The 13,760-nt window shown below is 39.4% G+C and overlaps 1 protein-coding gene across 8 annotated transcripts; it reads left to right on the top strand.

Moving 5' to 3' along the window:
• The first annotated feature begins 842 nt into the window (after positions 1 to 842).
• On the top strand, positions 843 to 13,483 carry MORF4L2 (mortality factor 4 like 2). 8 transcript variants are annotated; one of them, XM_054472890.2, is made up of 4 exons: positions 843 to 1,021; positions 3,754 to 3,843; positions 10,328 to 10,480; positions 11,934 to 13,483. In XM_054472890.2, the coding sequence occupies exon 4, from the start codon at positions 11,958 to 11,960 to the stop codon at positions 12,822 to 12,824; it is 867 nt and encodes a 288-aa protein (XP_054328865.1). In that variant the 5' UTR covers positions 843 to 1,021; positions 3,754 to 3,843; positions 10,328 to 10,480; positions 11,934 to 11,957; the 3' UTR covers positions 12,825 to 13,483. The 8 variants fall into 8 exon arrangements, with proteins under 8 accessions (XP_054328865.1, XP_054328862.1, XP_054328863.1 ...); XM_054472887.2 differs by having other exon boundaries at positions 875 to 1,021; positions 10,379 to 10,480; XM_054472888.2 differs by having other exon boundaries at positions 894 to 1,021; positions 10,359 to 10,480.
• Positions 13,484 to 13,760: the final 277 nt, after the last annotated feature.

Raw genomic sequence — 13,760 nt, 5'->3', positions numbered from 1 at the left:
GGACCTGAGAATCCGAATTTCTGACAACTTTTCAGGTGACGCTGATGTTTCTGGTACATCCAGGAAACACACCTTGGGAACCACTGCTCTAAAAAAATCCCTCCTGTGTGGTGTACAAGTATATAAGATAGATAATTGAAAGGGGTATGATTTTTGTTGTTTGACTTTGATCTAGTAGTGCTCATCTAATAAGGACTTGGTGATGAATAAAAAAATCGACGTGAACGATATAACACAGCATCTAAAATACAGAAAGCATACAAAAAACTGAGGATCACAGAACATAAATCATTTGCCCAGGGTACTGAGACTAGTAAGTGGTGGAATGAGGTTTACAATTAGGTCTCTTTATCTTACTCCAAAGACACAATAAAGTTTACCAATACCACTACAGAAAATAGGGTGCAAAAACACATATCTGATACAAATTTCAAGAGAAAAGGAAAATCAGTTTTCAATACCAGGGTCCAAGTTTTACTGATGAGTTCTTATCTATCTTTACTGATGGAACAGCTATCTGTATTTTCAGTTTGGGTGAGTTGCGAGCATTTGAAAAGGTGAGGAAAAAGGGTTAGGATCTTCAGCATCAGTGCTTGGGTCATTCATTAACTCTTTGATTAAACAAGGCAAGGAAAAAAGAAGAGAGGGATGGAGAGGGGCCTTTTTTTTTTTTTAATCCAAGGAGAAAAGGAAAGAAATGAGCAAAATTATTTGGATCTTGGGCCACAGTCCCCTGCTTACTAGTGCTATCTACAGAAGTTGATTTTATTTTTTCCTAGGAATGAACGATATCCATGATGCCTATAGATACTATCGTTCAGCAAATCAGAAAGAGGAGGTGGGAGGGAAACAAAATCCCAGAATCCCAGGGACCAAACAGCCAATCCTTTGCTGGGATTTGGCGGCATCTAGTGGCAGACTCGAGAGGTATAAACCTTACCCACAGAACTTTCTGGAAAATTAACAGTGCGTATTTGCCTGAAGAAGGTCAGTGTGCTTGCTTGGAGATCAGGACGCAAAGGTAAGAGCGCCTCAGTCGCCACAGAAATCCGGAGTCCCTAACGGAGGGGAAGGCTGTCGTAGATAGATACTCTTATAGGAAAATTGTATTTGTGCCAAGAGAACTGCACGCAACCTTGAAGGGAGGGGGGAGGTGTGGAGGAGGGGAGGGAGGAGGATACTAGAGAACTTGAAAGAAGCCTCCCTTTGGAGTTGCTAATGTGGTGATGGAAGGGTTTGGCTCTGAATCATTGGAGGGCTGTGGTTTACGACAGGATTTTGGCACAGAGGAAAACGTAGGAAGTGTATTTTTAAAGTATTTAATTAAATCAGTAGGGAAAGCCAAAATATTTCTGACAGTGCCCCTTTATCTGTTATTGTCGCCTTGCCTTATTTCCTTTCCTTTTCATTAGAACATTTTCAAATATAATACAGAAATAGGTAACAACCTGCGCGCAGTAGCTAACCCCTCCCTGCACCGCCCCCACCATCACGCACGCGCGCGCGCGCGCCCGCCGTGGCTCTCACCAGTCCCAACGCCAGGGGCGCACGCCTGCGCAAACACATCACCTCCCGCGCCACGAGGGCCGCTCACACAGCAACCCCAGGGCCACATGAGCCTTCCCGCACACTAACACACTGGCCTTAATGCCTTGCGTCCGTTGCACTCACGACCCTCACTCGCAAACACAGCAGAATGCCCACTGCGCCTTTTTTTTCCGTGTTCGGGGAGTTGCGCCACAGGACTGGGGGCGTGGCCCCAGATTTGACCTCGCGCTTCCCCACTCGCGGGAACCTTAGCTCATTTCCGCCTATCCTATTTCCGCAGGCCACGTAGACACTTCCTCTCCCAGTGGGGGGGGGGGGGACACAAACCCATAATGCCTCCCTGCAGGAAAAAAAAAAAGGAAAAGGAAAAAAAAAAAACCCTCTGGTCAGAGGAACTCTGGGTCGTGAAATAGGCCACGTGAACATTCTGCCCTATAGACTTATGACCCAACGGCTGTCACGCTTTTGGAGGGCGGGCTAAAAAAAAAACCTAAGAGGGCAAACGTCATTGGCCGGAACTGGCACTAACGGAAGAAGAGGATTGGTTTGCTGTAGGCCTTAACAGTGAAGAAGCAGGTTGCTAGCACCCGCCTTTACTGCGGCGAAGTGTCATTGCTGACGTGGGGGTGGTTGTCCAATCATTTGGTTATGGAACATTCTAAAACTTAGACAAGACGATTGTGATTGGCTGAAGGGCATACGCCCTCCTCCAGGGTGACGTGTCTGCCTATGGATATCAGTTGCCAGAGAAACCTGGCTTTACTATGGCGGTTGGAGGAACGGCAGTGATCACACGTCGGCTGCTGGGAAGATCTGGATTCTCGTTTCAGGTTTCGGGGTGGGGGTGGGGAGAAAGGGTCGATGATTTCCTCTTTTCGTCGGGTATAGACGGGATTACCTAGTGCCTTCACAATCGGTCAGAGCTGGATTTAGATTCCTGCTCGCCAACGCCCAGCTTGGGCAAGGCTCCTGTTCTTTCTGTGTCTCGGTTTCCATGTTTGTAAAATGGTGATAATAATAGTATCTACCTCAGAGACGTGTACTGTATAATAGTGCGTATAAGGCACGTAATATGAAGCCTGGCCCCTGAAGATATTAGCTATTGTTATGGAGATAAATAATACGCGTAATAGAATGAGAAAAATTATAAATTATATAAATTCGCTAATTGTAGTGCCCTTTCTGCCATCAACTTCTTTCCTAGAATAAATTAAAGATAAAATAGATATATCAGTGTTTACCAATGAAATAATTTGTTATTTGGGAATTGCCTCAAAATAGCAGAGATTGTAATTTGCCCATATTGAAAAGTTAAATAAAAGGTGGGGGGGGGGGAAGTGCAAGAAAGAAAGAGATGGAGAACGAGAGCGAGCTGGAGATGAACCACATGCGATGAGTAGGCCTTGTTTGGATCCTGAATCGAACACACCAACTGTAAAAATATGTTTAAGACGCATCGGGAAAATTGGAACACGGATTCGATATTTGATGTTTTTTAGGGAATTGATCTCAATTTTTTTAGGCGTCACAATAGTATTGTGATTATGTTTTCAAATTGTCCTTTTTTGTAGAGACATACGAAAATATTTACGGATTAAATACTATAATGTCTGGGATTGGCTTCTAAATACATTAATGACTAGGATTTGCTTCAAAATAATCTCAGCGGTAGGGGGAAATGGGGAGGGGTATAGATGAAACAAAATTGGCCCTAAATTAATAATAGTTTTTTGCTGAGTGATAGGCAGTGGGTTCCGTATATTAATCTGCTTTCCTTGGTATACGTTTAAATTTTTCTATAATAAAATACAGAAGTCAGATATTCCAGTGAGCTTGAAAAAGTCGGGGGTGGGGGGGAGCAGTGGGTGGGGTTATAGATGAAACAAGATGGCCTTCAGTTGGTAATTGTTGAAAGCTGGATGATGGATTCGTGTAGGTTTATAATACTATTTCTTTTATTTCATCCATTTGAAATTATATTTAAGGAAAAGTTAAAAAAACAAATTTGTCAGAAATTATACAAATGTACAATAAATTAAATTTGAAAATATGGCCACAAGAAAGGAAAAAGAAACACTTGTACATTATTTATCAGCTTTGGTGTCCTTTGTGTGTGATGAAATTGCATTGGCTGATGTAGAAGAAAGCCATATCTCATATCTTTTTATTTTATGTTCTTTCTTGTCCTTTTGTTTGACCTTCTAGGTCACCATCAGAAAAGCTAAGTTTGCTGTATAGTGAGGATCAGGAGATCTGATCCTGATTGCAGAATCTTCCCTGATTACAGAATCTTGGGTAAGTGCCTCCTTCTGGCCTCAGTTCTCAAACAGGATAATACCACATAACCTTCCTAACTGTCCAGGAATATTTTGAAAATTAATAAGCTCCTATCTGGGAAAGTAGTCTAAATTCTGAGAAGGGAAGGATGGAGCTAAGTCCATTGGTAGTTCCAGTATAGAAAGTGCATAAGCAACAGAGGGCTTTGTAATCTTACATCCCTTGATAAAAGATACTAGTCAATCACCTGTAGTAGTTCCACAGTTCCATATATTACATTTTTCCTTGGAGCATCCTATATGCAGCATAGTTTAGTGGTTAAGAGCAAATACTTCCTGAATTTAAATCCTGGCTCTGCCACTTAACTATGTGATCTTGGGCAAGATATTTACTCACTTTATACCTAAGTTCCTCGTATATGAAACAGAGATGATAATAATAGTTCCCACTTCATAGGATTGTTGAGAGGATTACATGTAAAGTACCAGGACAGTGCATGGCACATGTAAGTATTTGCTTTAATAATAATTATGGTTTTGTCAGTCCTGATAATCTCATGTTTTATCTACACATTTACACCTACTTCTAAAAGCAGTGGATATATTTCTTTTTGGAATTGTGTAAAAAAAATAATAATAATTAATACTGTTGATTCTCTCATTTTCCAGAAGCAGCAGTTACCACTAGAACTGAATTCCGAAATTATGACTTCTGGCTTGTCTTAACAATCTAGAAAGGTTTTAAGTATATTGATCATATTTATTTATGAGGGAATTTCCAGGAGCTATAATTTTAGCTAGCAGTTCAAACCAAATTTATAAATAAGCAAATCTTTTCACTGAATATTCAGTCTGCTAACAGCTTTTATATGATTCCTCCTTTGTCTCAGACTTAAAAAAAAAAAAAATTTATTACATGTAATGGAAATGTTTCAAGATCCAGAAGAGAAAATTGATACGAATGTAACTGATATGGTATATGTGCATTTAAAGGTTTATTCCAACAAAATGTTACTCACACTCTTTTCTGACACATGCATACACAGAAGATGTTAGCATTTGCAGTCTGATTCCCAAATGGCCCATTGCTTGTATGGAGAGATGAAGTAGGGTTTGAAGGTTTTTCAGCCTTTTGACAGCTACATATGGAGTCACTGTAATTTCCTTTTTTTTCTCCCTTCTGAAAAGTAGGTTTCGGAGGAGGGCACTGCCCTCGTGGAAGAGATGCATTAGATCGGTAGGCACAGAATACCTTTACATGAGACAATTTAGAGAATGATTAGGAGCCAAAGGTAGGGGGTGGACTGTTGAGTCAACAGAGACTCAGAGAAAGCAAGGGTCAGGATGACCTGAAATAGAGAAAAAAAGCCTCACAGAGGAAGAGGACCTTGACCTGGGCCGCAGAGGATGGGTAGAACTTAGAAGGAGGGAATGAGCCCAGTCTGAATGATACGTCTACAAAGTATACAGTATGCAATGATGATTAACTGAAAAACTGGGCTGGCCATTTGTGAGATCCATGAATAAGAGTAGATCAGAAAGTCAGTGTGAGTTTTAAATATATATATTTTATTATAAAATGTTAATCACGTAATATGTGAAGTCACTATTGATAACCTTTTCTATTGGTCCTGGTGTTTTGCTATTTAAAATAATACTGCATCAAATATTCTTAGTGTAGCCATCCATTTAGAAGTGTTATTTTCAAGAGCAACACTTATGCCTTTAAACTGTGATAATTAAATAATACTGGTGAGAACTATCAGATATACCACTGTGACAGAACAGATGGCCTAGAGACAGTGATACCTTTAAAAGTTAAATAATTGCTGAGTGCGGTGGCTCACGCCTGTAATCCCAGCACTTTGGGAGGCCAAGGCGTGTGGATCACAAGGTCAGGAGTTCAAGACCAGCCTGGCCAAGATGGTGAAACCTGTCTCTACTAAAAATACAGGTGGGCGCCTGTAATCCCAGCTACTCAGGAGGCTGAGGCAGAGAATTGCTTGAACCCAGGAGGCGGAGGTTGCAGTGAGCCAAGATCACGCCACTGCACTCCAGCCTAGGTGACAGCGAGACTCCGTCTCAAAAAAAGAAAAAAAAAAAGTTAAATAATCAAAAATCATTCGGAAGAGAGTACCTTAAAAGACCCATATACCTCTGAGAATTTAGAATGTTATAAAATGGTATTTCATACCAATGGGGAAAGGATAAACTCTTCAGTGATGAATATTAGAAAAAGTTAGTTATACATTTGAGGAAAACTATAAAAGTACCAGTAATGAGTAGGAAATCACTTCTGCAGTATTTTTGGAGCATTTTCCTTAAGCATGACATAAAAGCCAGAGGTCACAAGGGAAAAAACTGATAGATTTGTCTGTGATATTGAGAGATGTATGCACATATACATACAACAGTCATAGTAAGACACCATTAGACAAAGTGATGGTTTGGAAAAAAATTTCCAACATAAAATAAAACTAATATTTAATTATTAGAAAATAATAGCAAACAACCTGGTAGAAGAGAGAACAAAAATATTCTTATAACATGTGACCATTGAATATATGAAAGGATGATATCACACAAATTCAAATGAAATTATCTTACTACATGTTAGATTGGCTCAAGAAAAGCCCCTCTCTTTTTTTTTCAAAAAGTTGTTTTTCCAGTGTTCTTGAAGTCATGAAAAAATGAACTTTTATATTTTTGTTAGGAGTACAAATTAAAACATTTCTTTGTGAGGTGAATTTGGCTCTATCTCATTAAAGTTATAAATAAGCAAATCCTTTCGCTAAATAGTTCCTCTTGGAATATATCCTTCAGAGGTACTTAACTGATGCTCTAATATTTGTATACACTGATGTGCATTGCAGTATTTTTCTAAGAATGAAATATTGGGAACAACCTAAATGTTCAGAGACTGGTTATGGTACATAACAGATTATGGAATGTGTTATGAATATTAAAAAGAAGAGGTAGGTATGTACTGACATGGAAAGATGCCCATGATAAGTGAGCAAAGCAAGGTGCAGAGCAGTATGGATCTCACCTTTGTCAAAACAAATTAAATAAATGCATGCTATATATTCACATACCTATGTGTATAATATACACATTGAGTCTTTAAAGTTATGTTTTATGTGAATGTGTACATGAAAAGATTTGAAGGCATACATGCTCACTCAGGATACTCCTAGGATTGGGGTGGGAGAGGGGGAGGTGATAAGGGAAGAATGTTCATATCTTTATATAATTTGTTATCTATAGTTACATAAAGGAAATATAAATGGTACCACAAGATCTAATTACTTGAGGTGAACGAAGATTGTCAGTTCATAACTTGCAAACTGGATGGATTAAGGAGTTAAAATATAAAAGAAATCTATCAAAATATTTGTTCTTAATTTTTAAACTTAAAAAATGAAAGGAAAAAAACTTTTTAAATGATCCCCAGTACTGGCCAGAGCATGAGGCATAGTAAATATTTTTACACACTGCTTGTGGGATTAGAAATTGGCAGAACTTGTGCAGAGGGAGTAATTTGGCAGTGTATTGAGAGTGTTCTATCTCTTGACTCACTAAGCCCGCTTCTGAGAGTCTTAAAGGAGCAATAGGAAGCGAGAGCAAAAAAATGTTTACACAAAATGTTTTCGTTGATTATTAAGGAATAGATTGGTGGGAGGTGTGCACTGGATATTTCCAGGGAAGCAGTGGCTAAGTAAATTAAGGTATGCTCATTTGACAGAATATCTATTATATGACTCAAAATGGATGCATATAATAACCTTAACATGGGAAGATTATTGGTTATCATAGTAAATTTTTTAAAAGGAAAAATCTAAGATTTGATAGCCCTTATGAGCTCACCTCTGTTTAAATGTATTATTTATACAGAGATTAAACTGGTATAAAATTAAAGATAGAAAACTAAGACAAACATAAGTACAAATGTGTTTTCTGAATTTCTGGCTTACCCTAGAGCTGACCTGTAGGGAACAGGTGGCAAAATAGTTGGTAACTGTTGTCCCTAATTTGTGCCCCCATTTTCTCCATGTGTTGAGTTACAGCCCCTCCACCCCAATTCACAATTTATACCCACCAGGGACCAATGTGACTTCCAGCATGGTTTTTGTCCAGCTTGGGTCTACTTAATGTGTTTTACACAGTCTGGTTGGCACTAGGTCATGTTGCTTTCTTTAGGTGGTATTTTCACTATCATCCCTTTGTTTTATGGAACCTCTGCACTATGAGCCCCAAGATGGGCTTTCTGGATTTACTCATGCAGGTTCAGTAACCTGAAATGCTCAAAAATCTGAAACTTTCTGAGTGCCAACATGCCACTAGTAGATGATTCCACATCTGACCTCATGTGACAGGTGCAAAGAAATGTTTAAAATACTGTATAAAATTACCTTCAAGATTATGTGTATAAGGTGTATATGAAACATAAATGAATTTCCTGTTTAGACTGGGGTCCCATCCCCAAGATATTCTCACGCATATGCAAATATTCCAAATATTCCAATATCTGAAACACTTCTCATCGCAAGCATTTTGGATAAGGAATACTCAACCTGTATTAACAATTCTCTGAAGTCTTCAGATACTGTATCTGCTCTGTCCTGGTCACAAAGCAATTCTTTTAGAAACATTATTCTGGAAGCATGATAGCTTACAATTTAATGCCATGATACACTGGCCACTATCACCACTGTCTGATCCTTCACAGGGTGTGTCTCCGTGTCCCTCTCAGCCAGAAGGTTTCTGATTCCCACAGGGATCAGTCTCCATATTTACAAATTTTGATGCTTTCTGAAGACTGACTTTACCCTTGAATTTCTGCTCAAAGCTTTGTGCTCTTTCAGTTAGAGGATATTGTTTGCTTAGTGAAAGCACTAGCATCCAGGCCTTTCTTCCCAATAACTGGCTTTCCTGGTTCAGGGATCTAGTCTTCAAGCATGCATGCATGCATATTTATTTGTTTGTTTGACAGAGTCTCACCGTCACCCAGGCTGGAGTGCAGTGGCACGATCTCCTGGCTCACTGCAACCTCCACCTACCAGGTTCAAGCGATTCTCCTGCCTCAGCATCCCAAGTAGCTGGGGTTATAGGTGTGCACCACTATGCCTGGCAAATTTTTGTATTTTTAGTAGGGACGGGGTTTCACCATGTTGGCCAGGCTGGTCTTGAACTCCTGACCTCAAGAGATCTGGCCACCTCGACCACCCAAAATGCTGGGATTATAGGCGTGAGCCACCGTGCCCGGCCTTTTCTTTTTTTTTCTTTTCTTTTTTTTTTGCCCACAGGTGCTACTAACAAACATTTCTTGTCTCTGATTTTCTCAGAGCCTCCCTGACATCTGCCTACACAGTGTTAATGGCTACAGAATGGCTGATGGGCTTTTTCTGTGGGTGAAAGTTGTAGTTACTAGAGAAACCTGGTTTAAGGCTAGTCTACCATCATCCCTTTCTCAGAGGTTACCCTGATTTTAACAGGCTGGTATTTATCTGTCTAGATATTTCCATGCACATTTATAGACATCTGTTTAAAAACACACACACAAATGACAGCACACTCTTCCTAAAAACTATTTTACACTGATGCTTATTTCTCTACCTGTACTATCTTTTTTTTTTTTTTTTTTGGAGATGGAGTCTCTGTCGCCCAGGCTAGAGTGCAGTGGTGCGATCTCAATCTCAGCTCACTGCAACCTCTGCCTCTCGGGTTCAAGCGATTCTCCTGCCTCAGTCTCCTGAGTAGCTGAGACTACAGGTGTGCACCACCATGCCCTGCTACTTTTTGTGTGTGTGTTTTTAGTAGAGACAGGGTTTCACTACGTTGGCCAGGCTGGTCTCAAACTCCTGATCTCGTGATCTGCCTGCCTTAGCCTCCCGAAGTGCTGGGATCACAGGTGTGAGCCACTGCTCCCGGCCTTATCTGTCTCTTTAAGATCCTATTGCATTTGGGATCCTATAGTATTATGCCACCTGCCTATTTACCTAATAATATATATTGAACATCATGTCAGTACACAGATCTCTGCTTAATTCATTTGAATGTTTTTCTGTAGTATTCATACATAATTTATGTTATCATTTTCCTATTGAAGAATAGGTAGGTGTTTTCCAGTTCTTCAGTATTGCAAACACCACTGCATTGAACATCTTTGTATCCATGTGCAAATATTCCCTCAACGTGCTGTGCTAGCTGTTCAGCCACATCACCTTTATGAAATTCTCACAGGAGCCTGTGAAGGCTATAGGTAATTTGCCACATTCCACAGATGAGAAAAAGAGGCTGAGAGAGCTTACATGTCTTGCCTGAGGTCTCACAACTCATAAATGACGGAGCCTAATGGAAGTAAAGATCTGTCCGACAGCAGAACTCAAGTATTTTCTCTGATACCACGATTTACAATTGTGGTATATGATTCATATATGTGTTTAAATGTAAACATATAAACCACATGTTTATAAATTACTCATTTTTTTTCTTTTTCTTAGATGATTTCACAAAAGTTCATCTTCATTGCAGATACCTGCCTTTCTTTCTAGGTTGTATCTCCCACTTCACCCTTCTAGACCATCCCAGAAGATCTATAAGATTTCATCTGGGAAATCACTAGGAGTTCTTGGAAGGGAAAGAAGGAAGATTGTGTAAGTCAAAGGAGTTGTTTCCTCTGTCACACCATAAGAATAATGGAAGACTATTTTTTGCATCCTTATCTTACTAGCACTCCCTGCTGCACTTTACACTGTAGATTATACCTTTTTCTTCTTGGAACGCTCATCTTCTTTGGCATCCAAAATAACATTCTTCTAATTATGTTATGGCTACTCTTTAACATTTTTGTTTCATTTGTGGTCTCTCTGCGCATCCCTTAAATGCCTTTCGTCCTTAGGTTTTCCAGAATTCCATACTTGAAGTTCTTCCTCTCTTCTCCCTGATTTCACTGGCCCTCGTAATGTCCACTACCAGCTATGTGATGTTTACTCTCAGATCTCCATTTCTGGCTTTTACTTCTCACCCGAGCTTTAATTTTTTTTTTTTTTTTGGGGGGGGGGTTGCGGGGCGGGTACCCAGTTAGCTGGACAAAACTGAGCTTTACAATTTTATGTTTAACTGTACACCTCACACACAATAGGCCCAACACAACTTTTCCTTCAATCCATTTTCTCCACCTATAAATGGAGGAGTATTATCATTTGGTGATAATACTAATGACCTAATCACCCATACCTGGGAGTCATCACTGACTCCTCCCTCGCCAATCTTTTTTTTACCTTCTTAAACAATCACTGACGGTGGTGTCATGTTCCATTTCTTGTGTCTGCTCCCAAACTGTTTTGTGCCTATAACTGTCATTATACTAACCTTATTGTTTTATAATTGTCACTTTAGATATTTGGATCTCTAGCAACTACCATAGTACTTGTCCCAAAGCAGATATGCAGTAATGTATAATGACAAACTGAATAGATTAATGAATGGATGAATTACCTATGTTCTGTCATTTTATTTCTGATTCTAAACTAAACCCTAAATTCAGTGCTTTTATTAAGTTCATTAATTACCCAGGCTTGAAATTGCAGATTCCTCCCTCCTTTGGTTACTATATTCTTCATGATTTCTGTACTCTTTAGTTTCTCTTGACTCTGTCATCATCCTAGTTCAGGCCTTTCTGGACTTATACAAGAACCTCTACTGTTACTCATTTTGCCCTTAGTCAATTAAATATAACCTTCCCTATTCCATATATTTCTCCTGTTCAAAAGTCTTAAATTTCGACTCCAGTGCCTTTTATAGTTTTTCATTTAATTCCTTCTTTCTTTAAAATTGCTTTCCTATCTTGTGAGTGGCATCAACAGAGTAATTTATGGGTAGTTGTGATGAGTATTTGGGTGAGATGAGAGTAGTGGCTGGTAGTGAGGATCAGAGAGAGGGAAAGGAGGTAAAAAAATAAAAAGTCACTTACAAAGGGTCCTGAAATAGGATTTGAAATCCAGATTTTAAGGGAGTTAGAATGTGTTATTCTCTGATGGGCCTTTATGAAACATAGTTAAAGGTTGCCATAGAAAACAACCAAGTAAAATATTTTATATATTACAGTGGTTGGAATAAAAACAGGGTTGAATGAGTTCCAGAAAGCAGGGTTCTCAACCTCGTGGACAGCAATCTGCAGAAGAAGAGAACTTCAAAAAACCAACTAGAAGCAACATGCAGAGAAGTAAAATGAGAGGGGCCTCCTCAGGAAAGAAGACAGCTGGTCCACAGCAGAAAAATCTTGAACCAGCTCTCCCAGGAAGATGGGGGGGTCGCTCTGCAGAGAACCCCCCTTCAGGATCCGTGAGGAAGACCAGAAAGAACAAGCAGAAGACTCCTGGAAACGGAGATGGTGGCAGTACCAGCGAAGCACCTCAGCCCCCTCGGAAGAAAAGGGCCCGGGCAGACCCCACTGTTGAAAGTGAGGAGGCGTTTAAGAATAGAATGGAGGTTAAAGTGAAGATTCCTGAAGAATTAAAACCATGGCTCGTTGAGGACTGGGACTTAGTTACCAGGCAGAAGCAGCTGTTTCAACTCCCTGCTAAGAAAAATGTAGATGCAATTCTGGAGGAGTATGCAAATTGCAAGAAATCGCAGGGAAATGTTGATAATAAGGAATATGCGGTTAATGAAGTTGTGGCAGGAATAAAAGAATATTTCAATGTGATGTTGGGCACTCAGCTGCTCTACAAATTTGAGAGGCCCCAGTATGCTGAAATCCTCTTGGCTCACCCTGATGCTCCAATGTCCCAGGTTTATGGAGCACCACACCTACTGAGATTATTTGTAAGAATTGGAGCAATGTTGGCCTATACACCCCTTGATGAGAAAAGCCTTGCATTATTGTTGGGCTATTTGCATGATTTCCTAAAATATCTGGCAAAGAATTCTGCATCTCTCTTTACTGCCAGTGATTACAAAGTGGCTTCTGCTGAGTACCACCGCAAAGCCCTGTGAGCGTCTACAGACAGCTCACCATTTTTGTCCTGTATCTGTAAACACTTTTTGTTCTTAGTCTTTTTCTTGTAAAATTGATGTTCTTTAAAATCGTTAATGTAACAGGGCTTATGTTTCAGTTTGTTTTCTGTTCTGTTTTAAACAGAAAATAAAAGGAGTGTAAGCTCCTTTTCTCATTTCAAAGTTGCTACCAGTGTATGCAGTAATTAGAACAAAGAAGAAACATTCAGTAGAACATTTTATTGCCTAGTTGACAACATTGCTTGAATGCTGGTGGTTCCTATCCCTTTGACACTACACAATTTTCTAATATGTGTTAATGCTATGTGACAAAACGCCCTGATTCCTAGTGCCAAAGGTTCAACTTAATGTATATACCTGAAAACCCATGCATTTGTGCTCTTTTTTTTTTTATGGTGCTTGAAGTAAAACAGCCCATCCTCTGCAAGTCCATCTATGTTGTTCTTAGGCATTCTATCTTTGCTCAAATTGTTGAAGGATGGTGATTTGTTTCATGGTTTTTGTATTTGAGTCTAATGCACGTTCTAACATGATAGAGGCAATGCATTATTGTGTAGCCACGGTTTTCTGGAAAAGTTGATATTTTAGGAATTGTATTTCAGATCTTAAATAAAATTTGTTTCTAAATTTCAAAGCAAGTAATTTGCAGTGTGCCTTTCATGTTACTGGTTGGTATTCTAGTTATTGTAGAAATAAGGTTGGTATTCTGTGGTTATTGTAGAAATTTTAGAAAACATAGTAAGAACAAATGCAAATAAGAATCATGTAATTCTACTGGATCATTCAAGGTCCCAGCAAATAAATGGGACTCAAAAATGGGTGATTTGAGGAGAGTTCAATAATTTTTTCCCTGAGTTGCCACCAGAGGGGTAGGGTTGTGGTGTATATTAGCTGGCTCAGGCTGCCATAAGTACC

Source organism: Pongo pygmaeus, chromosome X (assembly GCF_028885625.2).
Source record: "Pongo pygmaeus isolate AG05252 chromosome X, NHGRI_mPonPyg2-v2.0_pri, whole genome shotgun sequence".
NCBI classification, from domain to species: Eukaryota; Metazoa; Chordata; class Mammalia; order Primates; family Hominidae; genus Pongo; species Pongo pygmaeus.
Note: the sequence above shows the minus strand (reverse complement) of the source record. Positions and strands in the feature narration are given on the sequence as shown.